The sequence below is a fragment of the Stigmatopora argus genome, chromosome 8, assembly GCF_051989625.1.
Source record: "Stigmatopora argus isolate UIUO_Sarg chromosome 8, RoL_Sarg_1.0, whole genome shotgun sequence".
Taxonomy (NCBI): domain Eukaryota; kingdom Metazoa; phylum Chordata; class Actinopteri; order Syngnathiformes; family Syngnathidae; genus Stigmatopora; species Stigmatopora argus.
In genome coordinates, this window is record NC_135394.1 from 5,743,586 (window position 1) to 5,762,840 (window position 19,255).

The 19,255-nt window shown below is 39.0% G+C and overlaps 2 protein-coding genes across 5 annotated transcripts in view; one reads left to right on the forward strand and one right to left on the reverse strand.

The window, feature by feature from the left end:
* Positions 1-19,255, forward strand: part of LOC144079161 (peptidyl-prolyl cis-trans isomerase FKBP3-like) — a 139,843-nt gene that overhangs the window by 4,062 nt on the left and 116,526 nt on the right. The gene's annotated exons all lie outside the window — the stretch shown is intronic.
* LOC144079156 (3',5'-cyclic-AMP phosphodiesterase 4C-like) overlaps positions 258-19,255 on the reverse strand; it is a 69,673-nt gene continuing 50,675 nt past the window's right edge. For 3 of the 4 annotated variants that reach the window (XM_077607732.1, XM_077607733.1, XM_077607734.1), the window contains 14 exons: positions 16,808-16,999; positions 15,416-15,452; positions 15,056-15,129; positions 14,931-14,980; positions 14,023-14,135; positions 11,818-11,911; positions 8,473-8,645; positions 8,297-8,395; positions 6,951-7,115; positions 6,733-6,832; positions 5,979-6,133; positions 5,653-5,775; positions 4,684-4,866; positions 258-3,702 (listed from right to left, as the gene is read on the reverse strand). In XM_077607732.1, the coding sequence (XP_077463858.1) occupies positions 3,190-3,702; positions 4,684-4,866; positions 5,653-5,775; positions 5,979-6,133; positions 6,733-6,832; positions 6,951-7,115; positions 8,297-8,395; positions 8,473-8,645; positions 11,818-11,911; positions 14,023-14,135; positions 14,931-14,980; positions 15,056-15,129; positions 15,416-15,452; positions 16,808-16,999 (2,071 nt within the window). In that variant the 3' untranslated portion in view covers positions 258-3,189. Of the gene's footprint in view, positions 3,703-4,683; positions 4,867-5,652; positions 5,776-5,978; positions 6,134-6,732; positions 6,833-6,950; positions 7,116-8,296; positions 8,396-8,472; positions 8,646-11,817; positions 11,912-13,111; positions 13,416-14,022; positions 14,136-14,930; positions 14,981-15,055; positions 15,130-15,415; positions 15,453-16,807; positions 17,000-19,255 lie in introns of those variants that run through there. The other variant, XM_077607735.1, reaches the window with a different exon arrangement.

A 19,255-nucleotide genomic window follows, 5' to 3' on the forward strand; every position in this document is an offset into this window, starting at 1 on the left:
TAGGGATACATCATCGCTTTCACAAATTATAATTGGCTAGTGATGAGGCAGAGCTACCAAACTGCATCTGTCGCGAGCTGCACAAGCAAATATATTGTTGATGATTTACCGTATTTAGATGCAAATAAGCCACATTTGTCAGGCAAAAAAATGATGAATTAATTGAGGGTGCATGTCTTTGAAATGTGGGAGGAACCCGGAAAAAAACCACGCAAGCCTCGAACCCATTGGAGAAATATAAATCAAAAAGACAGTCATTAAGTTCCATGTAGTTTATTGGCAGTTTCCCCCCAAACTCTGTTAAAGTCCTGAAAATCATTTGGTTTAAAATGAGAAATTTGTCTCTGACAGAAATGACAGAGTGGCAGATCAGTTGTACATTTGATCTTCAGGCTCAACATGACTACATTTAGAAGGTCTTCCCATCCTATTTTGTGTGAGATTTCCCCAATACAAGTAGGAATAAGAATAAATAGCATTTGAGAAGTTTGCACGACAACGAGGCTGAGCAACATTACTAACATGAGGACAGTAAGTGCTCAACACAAAAAGTGAGCAATAACACACGTACACATTTAATGCTTTTTGGCACTTCTCTTGGACATGTGAAGAACCGCAACGCAGAATTTAACCTGCTAACATTTTTTGCTGATTTGACTTGTTGAAAGCCTGCTTAATTTATCCTGGCGCACTCATTTTGCAACTGTAAGAAAGCAGAAGTGGTCAAGTCATTTCCTTTTCAAACTTTTGTTGTTGTTTTCAGCATGTCAAAAACAGCACTTTGGTCCTTAAACATCTAAGGGCGTACGTTCTAAGTCCCATGATCAATAAAAAGGCCGATCGACTACAACATGATCATACTGTGTTCTTGGAATGCTTTGAAACGAGTGTTTCCTACCAATTCCTGAACAAGAAGTGCAGTAAAATGTGTTGAAAAAAACAAAACAAAAACACTGGTTAACTTCTTGCCCCCATTCACAATATCACTGCTGGCCACAATGTTCATCTACAGTATGGACACACACAGACAGTCCTAAAACTACATATTAAGTCTCAGTTTTAGATTAGAAAGGTGGGAGGAGCACTGCTTCTAAATTGCACAAAAAAACTAATTTGTTTTAAATACAGTCATCATTGGTAAAAACTATCACTACTAAGTCAATGACTTGGATACAATCAATCCAATCCCAAGCTGTAGTGTAAAAATATAGCATTGTAGGCTGGCAGGTGTTTAAAAAATGAAATAAAATAATCGCGCACAATTATTACAGTAAGGTATTGACTTCCTAAAGTTTCAATTGACTTGTGTTCTTTCTCGTAGTGATCAAAACCACCTCCCCACACTGTCTGGGTAAGTAATAAAGAGCCCAAATTAATTGAAATAGTAATATAACAACATTCATTTCAGTTTGAGGTCTGTTTCATGAACTTTGGTCCCGTCTTTTCTAGGTGAAAGGAAAATCAATTTCGGGTTTGTTTTCAATTAAAAGGACTGGTGAGTAACCGCTCCCTTTGAACGTGAAACCGTTTTGATTTGCAGTGCTGACAAAAGATGGAAAGAAATGATAAAACAACAGTGGTGACTTGATGCTTCATTACAAACTAGGCACTGTGGTTATGATTATCATGACTTAACAGGTGAAGGCGGAAACGCGCTAATCGAAGTGACGGTGAGAAAATTCAAATCCACTTTGAGGAAAGGAAAGACATCCGTTGTGATCTGATGTTTTGGCAGAATGGCAAAATGTGCTGCATTATTTTTGGATGTGCACTGTTTGTATTCAACAGTTTTCCATTTGTTTATGAATTTGCAAGAACGGGTTGACAATAGCAAAAGTTAAATCCTTCAAATACGTATTGCTTTTCACTTCACCCCCCCAAAATTAAAATTTCTTGCAAAACACAAACTGCTTTTACTAGTCAGCAAAATTATTCTTTCTGAGTCGCTGACCAAATATTTGGATTGTGTATTTGCATCAAATTTAAGACAAATGAGCTCATGACAACACTTTTTGGTTCTCGCGTTTGGCAACGAATGGAAATTTCTGTCCTTTTTTTGGTGCCGGATTATATTGTTCTCCCATAAATTGAGGTAGAATGGATCCATATTAAAATTCCAATCAAGAGGATTTTAATTTTCCCACCTGTCTTTATGTAACTTGTACTTGATTCTATGATGCGCAGGCCTACTTCGGCTAAAGCCCTTTTGGGACACGTAAGAGCTGAGGGGAAGAACTGGTAAAGTGCTACTGTGGACTGGAGGCACCCTGACAAAATCAAAAAAATACAAATTTAACAACATAAAGACAAGAACAGCAAATGGACTATGACGTATGTCATAACATCTTTGAACAACATAAATTAACCTCATGTTCAAGAATAATAAAAATAAAGTTCAGGCTACAGGTGGTGTACTCTTCAGTCCTCAATCTGTGGTGCTACACGCTGGTTTCCCAATATATTGATTGCTTGATGTTCCTAATTTAAAGGGTTTCAACTTGTAGTGCTAAGAGGTAAATTGAAATAAGGAATGACTCTGTTAAGGGATATGAACATCCTTGCTACATTCAATGGGTGCTTTCTCTTCATACCCTGAGGCGTAGGTCCGTCAATCCTCTCAAATGTCACCTCAAATTTCTTCCAACAAAGAAATGTGTATGTTATTCAACAAGGTTAGATAGCGATTCCGATTAAAATTTGAAAATGGTGCAAAAAATAATTCTCAAGGCCCTGTCATACCATTGCAACTCTTATTTGCTCGACTCGTAGACCCTTTCGCCAATGAGGTTTCTGCACTTGTAAGACACCAGATTGTCCTCTTAAAGGGGGTTGGAACAAAAAAAGCCCTTTGCGGAATTGTTTGCCCACCCTGATTTAGAGGAAGACATTGCTTTTAGTACTTTTTCTCATGGGAGAGAGTCACTCTACAGTATTTCCCCAGCCAAGTGAACCTCCCAAAGCAGGGTGGGAAATAAACATAAAGCAACCAAAGAGAGGCCAATGAATATATAAATATGAAATAAAAAAAAGAGGGGGATCCCCCCTCTGTCTACAGAGAGAACGTCTCCAGTGTAAAGGGACTGTGGTGACTTTACAGACTTTATTGGTAGGTAGATAGGTAAAAGGCCTACCCTGCCTTCCTCTCAGGGTTGCTGTCTGTCTCTTAGGCAGGGCAGGTTGTGCTGGTTGTTATGAGCCTTCGTGCAGGCAGGGGGCGCTCTCGCCCTGCTCCTCATCGGGTCCTTTGCGACTTGGTGAACTTGTCGTCCTGTGGGGATGGGGGCACTGCAACGTCAGATTGTGCGAGGGAGGGCGGTACCTGCCGCGGGCGTCCGGAGACATCGAGGGTGAGGACGAGTCCTGGTGTCGCTCCGTCCCCAACTGGGGGTCGTCCTCCAGCGGACTCTCCAGGTCCGACTCTAATTCCTCCTCCTCGTCCTCCTCTTCTTCTTCCAGTGTCAGTTCAAACTGGAACTTGTCCCCACTTACCCCCGTTGACGGATTAGCTCCGCCCAAACTACCTCCTTGTCTGAACTCGGCGTGGGACTCGTCAGGACTGGAAGGCGAGGGGCTACGTGGGATCATGCTCTGGTACCACTCTCTGTTGTCTTCCAGTATGTCGAGGATGTCCTGAGCATCGGGGTGAACCAAATCTGCCCACGTCTCCCATAGAGGGTGAACAATGTAGTCAATGAAGCCCACCTACAAGAGAGACATGACAAAGCCTTGACAACTGACACACAAAATGAGATCCCAAAAAATATCAGCTCTGGGGTCCTGGGTTCAATTCCAGGTCACGTCCACCTGTTTGGAGTTTGCATGTTCTCCCCGGGCCTGCGTGGGTTTTCTACAGGTACTCCGGTTTCCTCCCACATTCCAAAAAACATGCATGGTAGGCTGATTGGACACTCTAAATTGCCCCTAGGTATGAGTGTGAGTGTGCATGGTTGTCCGTCTCCTGGTGCCCTGCGCTCGGCTGGCCACTGATTTAGGGCGTGCCCCGCCTCAGGGCCGGAGACAGCTGGAATTGGCTCCAGCACCCCCCGCGACCTTGATGAGGATAGAGCGGTTCAGAAATGAGAAGAAGATTATTATACCCACCCAACATATACACTGTATTTTCAGACTTTCCGCTACTATTCCCGGCCAAACAAGCTTCATAATATTCATTCAGTTTCTGTACCGCTTCTCCTCACAAGGGTCGCGGAGGTTGCTGGAGCCTATCCCAGCAAACTATGGGCACCAAGCGGGGGACACCCTGAATTGGGTGCCAGCCAATCACAGGGCACAAGGAGATGGTTAAAAATTCACGTTCATGCTCATACCTAGGGGCAATTTAGTGTTCAACCAGCCTAGCGTGTGCGTGTGGGAAAAAAACGGACTTCCCAGAGAAAACCCACGCAGACCTGGGAAAAAAAACATGCAAACTCCATGCAGGAAGGTCAGAACCCCCCTGGGCTTGAACCCTCGATCTCATATCTGTGAGTTGGATGTGCTAATGACTCTTTCATTGTGCCCCCTCTCTCTCATGTACACACAAGACACCCACAAATTTGTAAATAATATAACAATTCAGCCTCATAATAGTACGCATAATAGGAAAATATAGTACTTCAACAAAAAAAGACAAGTATGTTGCTTAGGTACCCTCTCCATCTCATAGCATGTAGCAATGGGGGTTACCTGGCTCTTTTCAATTGAGGCGTTGTGTTTGTCACACATGGGACTGATCTCCATGCCTTTATCACGTTCCCTGTCCCCCTGTGTGAAGAATTCCACCATGATGCGGTCGGTCCACTGGCGGTAAAGTTCCAAAGGCTTGGTTGGGTTACTCAGATCGGCACAGTGAACCATGTTCTGAAGAACCTAGAGGAGAAATGTACAGTATTTTCAAAAGCACTTATTAAGTTGTGAATTCATCGGATCCTCTTATGGCCTCAAGTTAACAAAACATCACATTTCACGTCAAGCAAGTTCACTCGAACTTTCAGCTTTTGATTGAAAAAAAGTTTAAGCAAATTGGATTTTAGTTCAATCATTTGACAATAACATTAATTTTAATAAACTATATGACATGGGACATAAGGGATACTTGAAATATTTGTTAGATGTTCTGGTTGGTAACTTTTTTAAAGGTACTGCATTGAAATTAAATCTTGCCATTTTCTGAAAAACATCCCCGTTCATCTAACACATGTGTCAAAGTGGCGGCCCGGGGGCCAAATCTGGCCCACCGCATCATTTTGTGTGGCCCGGGAAAGTAAATCATGAGTGCCGACTTTCTGTTTTAGGATCAAATTCAAATGAAGAGTATAGATGTATATTAAATTTCCTGCTTTCCCCCTTTTAAATCAATAATTGTAATTTTTTAATCCATTTTTTCTGTGTTTTTAGTTCAAAAATAATTTTGTAAAATCTAAAAATATATGTAATAAAATCTAAAATAAACATTGTTTTAGATCTATAAAAAACTGAATATTCAGGGCTTTTAATCCAGTTCTTTTGATCCATTAATAAAAAGTCTATCTAAGTTTACCTAAAATGGTCCGGCCCACATGAAATCGAGTTGACGTTAACGCGGCCCGCGAACCAACCCGAGTCTGACACCCCTGATCTAACAACTGCAATCATGTCAAAAGAGGGCGCCCTAACCTGGATTCTGTCTGAATAGTTGTCTAGCAGCAAAACTCCTAAACTGGTGACTTTCTTGGTCTCCACCATCGTCTTCATGTCTGCCAAAAAGTTCATATGTTTGGACATATCTGTGGCCAGCACCTGATGACAATATCAGAGGCGATACATTACAAACATATTCACTAGGAAAGACAGCTGAATATATTTCCTACATCAATTATAGTGAAAAGGCTGCTTGGTGGCTACTGTTGAAGTGCCCTCAAGCAAGACAAGGTATTGACCATTGATTGAATATTGCAAAAAAATAAAATAAAAATAAAAATAAAAGGGGTTAGGTCTCTCACCATGTCTATCACCATCTTGCGGAGGGAATCTCGCTGTTTCTTGCTGAGGTTCTGAAAAATGTCACAGTTGTCACCTTGAAGGAGTTTGAAGCCCACAGCAAGGTGATGGTTCTCTAGCACTGAGGCATCATTATACATTAATGCCAACTCGGAACCTGTAAAGGGAAATGGGACACTTCTTCAAATACAGGATGCGACTAAGAGATTCACTCAACAAAGTTCCAGGCTCTCACCAAAAATAGTAGCGCTGATTCAGTAAATTTTTAAACCAAAGAATCCCCCTTTGACTGACAATCAAATGTAATAAAGGTCTACTTTGTGATGCAGCTCATGTTTTGTGAGACTTTTAACAAAGATCTTGCACCATGGTTAGAATATCATCCATTGACAGTGAACACCAACACAGCATTTCATTGCGGATCGACTACCGCGGAACCACCACATCGCAGTTTTGATCCAAATATTTATGAAAAGTTTATAGTCAAGGGACAGCAATACAAACATGAAATAGGGGAGAAAAGGCAAGCCACAATTGGAAATTATTTTATTAGCCACTAGTGTCGAATTTAGGAGTTAAATAATACAATCGCATTTTAAAATTCCCCAAAATCTAAAATAGACACCATAAAAACACTGGCGGTTATTCACCTATTGCGGCAGGTGTTGGAACCTATTAAGCGCGATAAATGAGGTATTACTGTAAATTTCTTTTTCAAATCTAAACTAAATATGCAAAAAGAGCTTGGGAACCTACTTGTGTTGATAAGGAACTGGTTTGTAACACCAGGGTGGTCCACATCATGAATGGCACTGGCAAACAAAACAGCCATGATTTCTAGATCTGTGAATACAGCCTGCAAATAAGTGGGAGAAGAGAACACATTAAATTCAAAAGGACTTACTCATACTAGATTTTTTTTATTTTTAAGTATGACTTGCATTTGATTACATTTGACCAAACTGTTAGTTCACCTCTAGAGCAGGGGTAGACAGGAGGACATGGGTGGACTGCACAACATCTGCTGCATGGATGTTGTTGTGATAAGCTACATCAGCACGGTAATGGTCCTCTAAAGTCATCATGAAGGTGATGAAGGTGTTGATGGGAATTCTAAATGTCTTGAGTAGATCTCGTTCCTGGCAGGATTCAAAGAGTTTATGGTGACAATATTGACAAGTTGAAGGGAATTACACAAATACTGTGTTTGAAAAAAAAATCAGTTGTTTGAGGCTTTAATTATTACAAAAGCTATGCTTATTTCCTTTAGCCGGTTTTTATTTTCAAAAAGTGTGTGTGTTTTTTTAATATGATGTCTATGAATCCCAGATTTTGGCTCATTATGATCAAGTCAGGAACACATTTCCCATGATAAATAGGGGTTCAGTGTACAGACGCTCCCCTACTTACGAACGGGTTAGGTTCCGAGCGATTGTTCATAAGTTGAATTTGTTTGTAAGTTGCTCAGTGCTATATATTGTATTATAATTTATGTTTAAGGCCTATATAAGTATATTGAAGGTTTATATAAGTGTATTTGTATGTTTAAGGCTTGTATAAGTAACACACATTGGTTTGTACTGAAAAAAAAACATTTAATAAAATAGAGAGAATACATACAGTACTGTATACATACATTAGAGAGAGAGAGAGAGATTTACTAGAAACTGGCCAAAAGAAGCTATCTAATGACGATTGGAGTTTTCTTTTTTTCATCATAAATGATGCGGTAGCACTGTATGGCATCATTCAATTGATTTGCAAACTTTGTGCAACGTTCAATATTTGGGTCCTGCTGCTCGATCTTTATGTTTATAAATGGTACTGACGGTCGAACGATTCAAGTTGTATTCCCGTGCAACGCGCATCAAGCTTTGTTATTATTGCCACTCATTTCAAATGAAATGGCTTGCCTCTTCCTTGCACCTCCCTCAATAGAAGCCTTTCACTTTTCACCAACCATATTGAATAATGGATGCACGAGCTATTTAATGATAAAAATGAAAAAGGTTCTTTGCGCACTGGAGATACGTTCACGCACTTCCGCATTGCAACGAAGTGGGCAGAAGAAGGTAGATGCTGGGTGAGCTGAGCTCTCACAGCGCCAGGCATCGGTATTAGCGGCGGAAAGAAGTACTACTCGGAAAAAGGCGCGAAATACAAAATCGGACTTACGAACATTTTTCGACATAAACGCAATTTGCAGACATGTTCGTATGTACCGTTGTTCGTAAGTAGGGGAGCGTCTGTACCTCTAAATTCTCTCTATTTTCATACTTGTCCCAAAACTTTGGTGTGTTTAGTGTAGTGGTGTCCTTACCTGAAAAATGGAAAACATGATGACCGTCAGAGGGCGGTTTCCAGAGTGCTCTGCTATCTTGAATACATCCAAACCCCAACGATTAAGGTCCTCTATCTCCTGAGGAAGTGAAACATGGCATGTTATTAACACATTCTTTTTGTTTTGTCTGTGTTTGTTGGTCTTTATAGACGCACGCTGGCTAGCAGGTTTTCCTGTGGAGTGGTGACTCCAAAACGAGGGATGCAGGTAGATACAAGGCTGGGGCTCTGTGTGACTTTTTTCACGCCACTGATCTGTGACATAGGTCTCTTCTTCTTCTCCTTCTCCTTAGGCGGTGGAGACAAGATCTCCACATCATGTTGTTTTTCTGCAATTAAAACAAAATGCATTATAGAATAGTAATCACAAAATATTACTGTACTGTAAGTATTATACCTAGGATTCTCAGCCTCCTTTGGATATGTAAAAATGCAAGTTTTTGGAACCAATCTCACGGAGGTACACAAGCACCGTATTTTCTCGCATAAGCCGCCCCCTTAAAATTGTCTTAAAATCGTTGAATTTTTACAATTTCTCGTGTATAAGCCGCCCCTTGATTCACAATTTTAACCTCCATGACCCTTGTGAGGATAAGCGGTTCGGAAAATGAATGAATGACTGACTAAACCAGAAAATGAATCATGAGCCCTTTCTGTCTATGGCAGAAATCATTGTAATACAGCTGTATTACAATTATTTTTCAATCAATTTAAATGATGACTCATATTTGCATCTGTTTACTAAATTAATTGATGGAAGAGAGAATTATATATTTAGAGGTACAGCTCAAACAGAAAAGAAAGTCAAGTTAATGAGTTTGCTTTATGCACAATTGACACAAATGTTAAGAGAAAAATAATTGATGTCAGTAACTTGGCCACCCAAAACATATCATATGTAGTGAATTGTTGAAATATATTAGAATTGGGGAAATAAACTGCATTTTTTTACTTCTTCCATTGAGGGCACATACCTGTCAAATACTCTTTCTGATGCCACACCTCAAATGTTGGTCACATCGTATATTTGAAATAGCAATGTGTTCCCCATTGGCCTTTTCCACAAACCAAAACCTTCCAACCCCATCAAGACAATCTCAAAATATTCTGAAAATCTTGAAAACATGACCATATGCAATCTAGACACCCCAAAAACCAAGTTTAACTCAGTATTTTCTACCATTACATTGTACCCTATTCAGTCAGTCAATTTCAAGTAGAGCTTGTCATGCAAAAATGCGGCAATAACAAAAAGAAAGCATCATTATGACCACCCCATCACGATGGCACGCTTGCTCTTAGTGACTCATCTTCTTTCTTTATTCCGTGCCAATTTAGAGTCGTAAAATCAGACGAGCTTTTTAGATCACGTTGACGTATGCAAACTCCAGAGTATTTACAAAGGATGGCTTTCCCTACTACGTAATGACATCCGTATCTGAGCCTAGAGACACACAAGATACCACAAGGCAGCGCAGAGAGGAGTGCTGGAATCACACAAGGCGATGTGTGGCCCCACTCACCTCTCTCATAGTGCCTTCTTTTTCTCACAGCGGAAACCATGGTGGTCATCTCCGAACAGAGCCAGGCTTGAAGTCGAGGCGCCCATATCAAAACATTGCGTGACAGACAGCTTATTTGTCTTTAACTGCCATCCCGCTGGCGGGGCTGATGTGGACTGATTCTCTCCTCTATTGATGCAACATGCCCTCTAATAATATTGCACCCTGTTGCTATGACAACGCCACACAATGTGTCCGGGAATGTTGTCTGTCACCACACCCCCTTATTTTAAGATATGAAAAATGCTCATTCTTTATGTTCACTTGAGAAGCAATCCTCTCATCTAGAAACAATCCGAGTTGCGCTCCAGATCTTTTTGGTGTTCATTTTTTTCGGACCGATCTGAATGTAGAATCTTAAAATTCACCAGTAAGGAAGAAAATGTAATAGTCCAATCCAATGGCACCCCATTTTCTGCTTGCAGACACAACACGTTGACAAAAAAAGAATAATCTTGAGTCCCACCTTCAGTACAGTGAGACCTCGACTTACGAAATTGTTTCCAGAACTTGTTTCGTAAGTTTGATTTTTGGGGAAATAGAGCAGCGTTTTTAGAGTAAATTCTATTAATTAGTTCCAAAGTCTTAAAATAAAACAACAACAAAAAGCTACCAGCTAAATCCTTTAAAAATAATCAGTATGCCAATTTTGGTGGTGGTTGTGGTCTTTAAAGCGTCGGGACAAAAGAAACTATAACAACCACTGACTTTAAAGTCAGAATCCTGACCAAAGAGTTGTATTTACTTATCGATATTTTATTACATCTATGAATAATTCCAAATGAACTATTGTGCATGTGTATTTCAGGCAAAATTTTAACAGTACCGTATATTTTTAGTTAGAGCTGAGTCAAAGTGAAATGGATGTCCCAGGGTGACAAGAGTTGTTAACCATTTATCCCGATTATCACTCATTTTGTATTCTTTTCTTTATCAAATACCATACCACTACTATGATTGGCGGAAACTTGTGTATTTTGTGTGTAATCATCCCAAATGTGTTTTTTTTTTATAGTGTATAAATTCCTCCAGACTACGGGTAGCAAAACCCCAAAATACATAACGAATAATTTAAATATACAAAGCAGAAATTTTATGAGGAAAGTTATTTCGGAATATTGAACCGAAAGAACAGATGTTTCTTTTGAGCTTAACTTAAAATATTGGGATGATTGACGTGGGGGGAAAAGAATGTAGACACTGATTTTTACTCTCACAGGCTGCTTTTGAGTCTAATACCTCACAAAACTCCTAAAAAATGCAGCAAACCTTGTCTGGAGCAACTGACCAATAAGAATACATAGTAGTCTCATGCCTCCCATCAAGTATTAGGGCATTCTGAACATAAATAGCGTTTAAAGGTCTTGTTCTGTGCTAATAATTTCTTCGGTTCCTGTTCCAGTTGTGATTTTTTATTTTCTAAGTATGGTATTTAGCTTTTTGTTATGTGATCATTTCAGTTTTGTGATGACACTGACTGTGCATGACATTTGAGGTAATGACCAGTCATTTTTGGTCATTTTTGTTTGTTGAGATGATCTCCTTAAATGATATGCTGCTTTGATTATTAGGAACAGACATGATTGGTAAGTCCCTTCAATAATTACACATATATGATACTCCAGATTTTAAATTGCACCTCTCGCTAAACTATAAAAAATGTGTTACTTATAGTCTAGACTACAGAATATGCTATGTGATATGTCTTCTGATGTAACAGAATGTTTATAAAACAGCAAATGGTGACTTTTGCTTGTAACAGTACTTCGTTTTCATTGGACAGCAACATTTGTATGTCATTTTTCATTGTTTTTAATCGTTGTTTTAATCGGTTGTGAAAGAAACCAATAAAGTCAAATTTTTGGATGTGGTTATTTTGCATGTTTGGCTTATGTCCAATTATTATTATTGTCCGATTATTATTATAAAAAAAACTCACCGAGGAAGGTATTGGCGATGAACTCTGACACCTGATTTCCTGAACGACTGGTCTCTGACAGTTGAGTCAGTTCTCGGTTTAGCATTCTCTTAAACTGTGTGAACACAAAAAAAAAAACAATAAGTTGGTCAGTGCAATATTGTCTCAATATATACAGCAACTATGGTTTATACCAGGGGTTGGGAACCTATGGCTCGGGAGCCACATGTGGCTCTTTTGATGGTTGCATATGGCTCTGAGCTAAAATATGGAAACCGATGGTGAGAGAGCCGAGTCCCGAATGCACTAATAGGAACGTCACGTCGGCACTGTGGCTTTGACTTTTTTTTCATTAAAGTCTTCTGCATCTATTCTCTCATTGATACTCATTGATTAGCAACAGCGTAACAATGTTGTCAAAAGAATTCAAAGACTTTTTGTACTTTAAAAGTGGTAAAATGACTAAAAAATTGGCACATTTTCACGTATTTTGACTTTTAAATTGTGAGTATGGCTCTCAAGGAATAACATTTGAAAATAGGAATTGTTTATGGCTCTTTCTTTCAAAAAGGTTCCCGACCCCTGGTTTATACAATTAAATAATAGGCAAACACCACTACTACCCGATAACATAGCAAAGGTCAATCATAAACTATGATTTAATTTGTCATTTAGTTGCAGGGAACGATGACACAAAGGACAGGGTGTGTGAAATGGAAAAATGCATTCACTGTGGCGACCCCTCACGGAACAAGCCTTAAGTGTAATAGTGTTTATTATGTTAGTAAAATAAGATGCAAGATCATTGTTATGTCCTTCCAGGAACACAGAATCTGAATGCACCACATGGAGGATGTTGTACCTAATTTCTCCCCCAAATCTAGGCATTCAACATTATGGTGGTACCACAGCATTAGTGGTTATGTAACATTGACGGCACGTGGTACGTGGACCAAGAGGGAGGATATCTTAATAACTGAGAAAACTATCATGGTGCAGAGGTAACAGTAACAATGTGTGCCATAGTCGCAGGCACACATTTGCATAGACGATAATTCCGTAGCAATTTATCTAGTTTAGTTCATTTGCATCTCACTCCCTCTGTCATGTCATTCTTGAGTTGACTACTGTTTTCACCCCTGTATATTTGGTAAAAATGTCACATGCTAACAAAAAAAATGCAAAATTTTCAATATAATATAAAGCTCTCTCCCCCTCATCATCTGTTTGTGGGAATTTGCCACACGGCCCACCGCAAACTCTGCACTAGTTATCATACAAATGACAATAAACATGTAAACCAAGGCGTGCTCACCTGTCTGAGTTTGTGGCACACACAACCCCCGAGAACCAACACAGGCATGCCATCCCATGCATGTTGATATTTCTCTGTTTATAATCCAATTCAATGGGCAGACAAATTCATTGTTTGCTCAGTTGCAGCAGCCCACAACTACTCCCAGCACAGCAGTTGCAAAAAAAAACAGTAACGTAAATTTCCCCAATCTTGATGGTGATGCAGAGGTTGGGTGGGTTTTCAGAGAAAGAGCGGGGTGGGGGTGCAGAAGAATGGAAACGGGAATAATATGCGCTAAAGGGGAGAATAGGAGCGACTGATGTCGCCCATTCAAGTACTTTCAAAAACTGTCAATGGGAGAAGCCGAGTGAGGAATGGAAGCCCCTCCCTTAGCCTACAAAGCGTGTGCTCCCCTCTACCCAATCAGATTGGGATCCTTCAGAGGCTGGGCAGGAAAGCGCGAGCTGACTCGCCAACTCAGAAACAGAGGAGGAAAGAAGCTATTAGGGACGGGGTTAACTCTTTCAGTGTTCGCATACATGCAAATATACACATGGGTTCTACCTCAAGTCTGACTGAAAGATGAATGTGTGTGTCAAAAACAAAAGCAGCACAAAATATCAACAACTGTCAGAACGACACTTCCACAAATGTAACCCAAATGACTTTGTTGAGCAGTTGCTGTTTGAAATGTAAACATGTTACACTATTGACTCTTTGTCATTTTGATTTTTACTATCAAACGTGTCAATGCACTTCTTAAAATGCATCTTTTCATACATATCTCTTTTTTCTCGTTTCGTTTTCATCTAAAACAGACAAACCAAGGTGGCCACACAGTAGAAATAGAAAAATTTTCATTTGATAGTCTCCACATTTATATTCGCTAATTTCTCTGACCCTCGCTACAAAAACGAGCATATTGTTACCTTATTAGATGCCATCTCGCTGACAGAGTGTCTTGTCTGTAGTGTCTCTAGCTGGTCCAGACACCAGTCCAGCTCTTCAAGAGTCTCCACTGCCAGTTTCTGATAAGGCTCCTCTAAAAGGACCAACACAGATTCTAGATCAGTGAAACATTCTACATAAGTGCTTCCTAATTGTTTTAATGTTAGAAGATGGCTATAGTTCAAATGGATTAACAATGATTCAGATAACTATGGCTTAAACACCAAATATCTTAAAAAGAAAAAAAGTATTCATCGTGATCTTGACTTCTGAACAATTTCTCATATCTACCAGCATGGGAATTTAAAAAAAAAACATACAAATTTCTTCAAAATTATTCAACCCTCACTGCACATTTAAAAATAAAAAACAAAGACTTATAATCAGATCATATGAAAACTTTTAAGATTTTAGATTTGTCTTTACTACGCATGCATTTGGTCTGTTTATGAATGAGATAAAAGAAAAAGCCTTGCTAAAACACTATAGCATAAACTATTGTTTATAAATCAAACCTGAGTATAAGACGCAAGCCCAACCAATCCACGAAAAAAGTGTTATTTTAAGTCGGGAAAATATGGAAATCTTGACACTGCTTTACTTTTCAATTCAAAGAAATGTCTTCTGCTTTTATTAACATGTTTGTTGCATGAAAGAGCATAATTATGTTTTTTATTTATTTAGATTTTTATATATATTATATATATTTAATTGTGGCTCCAGTTTTTTTTACCTAGGTCTACAATGTCTTGTGTGTCTTGCGTCTGTCTTGCTACTGCAACCAATAAATTTCCCGAATACGGGATGAAATAAAGTTCTAACCTAACCTAATTATAGTATGAAACCACATAAATCATTAGCCTTTTGAAGTGGTAGCGCTAGCACTGACCTGTGTGACATGGCTTACACAGGGGTGGCTGGTTACTGCTTGGTGGCCACCTATAACAAGCAACAATTAGGAAGATTAGGTAGAAAACCACCTACAGGACATTTAGGCCTTTAGCTTGCTCTTACTTGTTTCCAACACGATCTTGCAAATGAGTAAGAACCGCAAAATTACTTCTCACTGTGCGCAGACTGGCAAGAATCTGAAGAAATCAAAAAATGGAATCAAGATGCAGTAATGAGGATAAAACAGTATTTATTTAGATATAAATCAATCACATCATTTTGGGTCCAATTGTCAACATCATTATCTGTCATAACTAAAGCTCCAGTGAAGGAAAAAGATTTGAATTAAAAACAAAACAGCATTTGGTTTTAATTGCAATCAAATTTCAAAACATGCTATAGTGTAAAAAGCAGGTCTGTGGGGTTTAATGTCTGTAGCTCAGATCATCCATGTTTGTGCATGTATTTGGAAATACTACCAACCTGTGCAAATGGAGTAACGATCATGTCTTCTCCATGCCTGCAACACATTCAAATATAGGCTTGTAAGATGTCATTTGACTTTGAGTTAAAGTGTGAGAACCACTTGTTAGATCTCTTTAAACAAGTTATATCTTTGTGCATCGATCGTTGTATATATGCGTAATTGGCTGAATGGAAGCTGATGTAAAGATCTTAGAAATTAGGACACAATCTTACAAATGTACATATAGTATATGTTCATTACACAAATATGAATATGTTCATTAATATTAAATATCTTCAACTCTTTAGGCATTGCTATATTAAAGTATTCTTCATTTACCCTTTTATAGTTTGTTAATATTGGCTCTAGAAGATTGTTTTCATTATTGTCAAGAAATTTGGTGATTTTCATGCATTAGGTTCTGCAAAAAGCCATGTTTTGAAAGTTTGAAGTTGATTTTTAGTCATAGCATGCATGTGTATTCACGGTAACAGGGGAGTCACATCAATCCAGACTGTATATCCCACTTTAGTAAACACGTTGACATGAAATAAATGTCTGCCGATGTGATATGAGATCATGATCAAGCCCAAAAAAGTTTGTGGGCAAAATAAAGTTTTGAGTCCTACAAAACCAGTGCGAAATTAAAAAAAAACAATAAAGGCCATTTTATTTGCAGAAATATATATACACACCCATATCTATATCAGCATATGCATTTTTCTTCATGTGTGGAGAATTTTCATTTATGTGAAATGTGTGCGTGAAAATTAATGTTGCACCTGAAGGTTTTGCATTAAAGAACCTCAAGACAAGTGGCACCTCTGTGAGACTGAACACACAATTTCAAACTAAATTTACAAGGACAAAATGTTTTTATGAGCACATATTAAGGCAAAGAAAAAAAAATCATGCCATTATCATCCAATCAGAACATTGCTTACTACCTAATAAGCTAATGACTGATTTGTTAGTTGTAAACGAACACCTCCGTCATTGTGATGACGTATATCACAAGTGAAACAAATCATTTATATAACTGGAACATTTAAGTTCAAAACACACCATATTTTCCTCACCCTTGATTTTTTTTAAATGATCTGAAATTCACAACCATGTGCCATTTCAACACTATGCCAAATGCATGCTGGGACATTCCAATATCTTGTACGTGGCAAGGCATTTAGATGCAGTGGGTGTAAATTCATCAAACCAATCTTAACAATTTGTCTCACCGAGGTAGCCAACTGACTTCCCATTGCTTCAATCCCTCTTCCCTTCGAAAAAAAATGATTGACATACATATATATTGATGGACCGGGCACCACTTATAACACAGATGGGGTTTTCATTTTTTGTTTATAATAAAAGGGGGAATATAGTACCATATAGATAAACAAAAAACTTACAAGTCACTGGCTGTGGAGGAGTTTCGTGACATGGTTTTTGGAGAGACATCGTAGTCCGAGTCGGAGCGGTAGAGGAAGGACTCGCGACGCTGACTGTGGGGGACATTGGATTGTAGGACCAGACCAGAGCCCGGGCTGGTCTGGACGTCCAGAGGACTGCGACCCACCGACAGGCCATTTTCCACATCAAAACTAAAAGAAAAATCACAAAGAGAGGTGCCGAATTCATGACATTGTTTGTGTATATTCTACCAAGAATATAGACAGGCAAAAAAGTGTGTAATGATATTAAAGAATTGTGGTTGAGCTCGCTTAAGGGGTTCAAATATGAGGAGTTCCTGCAAACACAGCGATAAAGCATTGTTACTACGGGTTGTTCAAATTTGAATAACGTAGTTAAATGCAAAAGGTCCCTATATTGTGTGAAAAATATTTTCACATGGAGGCTCAGTATGAGGCATGAAACACATTCTTGAACTCGAAAATTATGCGAGGATCTCTTAGATGTTGATATAAGTTGCTTTTCAGAACGCCATCACACGCACACCTTTTCTTCTCGCTACCTCATTACATCAATATGACATCAACACTGACGTGAAGCGCGTTACGCAAGTTGCACTCTTTACCCACATAACCTCGCTGCACCCTCCACATTGCAAATACCTCGTCACCACCTTTAAAAACTATCTGTGTACACTATGCAACCCTCATCAAAGTGTATAACATTAAAAAAACAGTTGTGCACCATCACTTCTGTTCAGATTACCTGATTTTTTTACAACAATGCAATGAGATAACAGCACACTCAGGAATAAATAATCCTTCCTGTTGTATTTGGTAGAAAATGAATGTGTATTTTTCAGCATTCTCTCCTGCTGGTAACAATAGAAACCAATGCTCTGACAAAGCAAGTGAAGGTTCCTAGTGTCTATTTTTAGCCCAACCTGTACCTTGCTCCACTTATAGCAATGGCTGATAAATGGAGGGTTGCCATTATGCAAGTGATGCTGAATGAACCAGCTCAATTCACATAAGGGAAAACTGAAGAGGACGGGGGCTCCAGGAAGGCTGTATCCATCCGAAGCTACGCAGAGCACCATCTCGCACCTGATTGGTGTGACGTCACCCCTGTGGGTGGAGCTTTGGCAGCACTTACCTCAATGATGATACCCTCTACCTAACCTAGCCATTTCCCTCCCCACCCTTGCCTGCTCAGTGAAACTGGCCGTGACGAGGCTTCATCAGAGGAGGCCAATGACGTCAGAAGCTATAAATAGATCCGCCTGGGGAACTGAAGGAGCTGTGAGAGAACTTACGTATGTAGAATAAAAAAAACAAAAAAAAACTTCACTAATTGATTTGAGAGGAATATTTACCGTATCAACTTGTGGCGAATGCATGAATACATTTTATGTGCATTCTTAATAAGACATCTAGTCCAATTCAGGGTGCCCCCCGCCTCGTGCGCCAAGTCAGCTGGGATAGGCTCCAGCACCCCCCCCCCCAAGTCCCTTGTGAGTGGGTCCTAAAATGAATGAATGAATGAAATGCAATTTTTAGCACAAAAGTCCATGTTTGTCAGAAAATATAGGTTAAGGTTCAGTCTTGCCTGCTTGGTGTTCAAACAAACGAGATGGCGCCTCCTATTGATTAATATGATATACTACAACAACTTCATTTGCAACGCTAAACCGCATGTTTCATTAAAATAAAAGAAAGCACCCTTAAGAAAAGCCCAAAAGATTGGTGGACCAGATGAGTTGATTCATGCAAATGGATTTATAATTACAACTTTTTGTGAGTGTACAAGATTATGACTAATTTAGATGAATTTTTATATTATTGAAAACTGCCATACCCAAATATTAAACAGTTGTTTTTTATGCTGACATTCATAACTTTAAAACTTAAACTATACAGGAAAAAAACTGAGCACGAAAAAAGAGACAGGCTGGCGTCTTGTTCAGTCACTTCCATTGCATACATAACAGGTTGACCTTGGTGGTCTTCTACCTCAAGCATTGTTTTTCAGTTCTGACGCAAATGACAGCCCCCCTTTTTGCTTTTTAAATTGCTTCTTGTCAACTTTTCTCACACACCCACATCCTAACCTCGGCTTTTGTTCCCAGGATGTGCAGTGTGTTCGTTGCTAGGCCTTCCCTCAGTTCGCTTTGAAAACCAGTCGCAAGATTTGCATTTGAGATTTAAGTGTGATTTCTATTGACGTTTTATTATTTAGATCTAGACTAACTCAATTATCGAATTAGTGCACAGTAAAAAAAATCTACATTGGCTTATTGTATTACACTGATAACTTCCAAAAAGTAGGGAAAATAAAACGAATAGCATGATAACTACAAAAGTGCACTTTTTTTTACTCCTCTGATTATTTCTTATACCTAATAATACATATATATTTTTAATTATTCCATTACTATTGCCACCAAT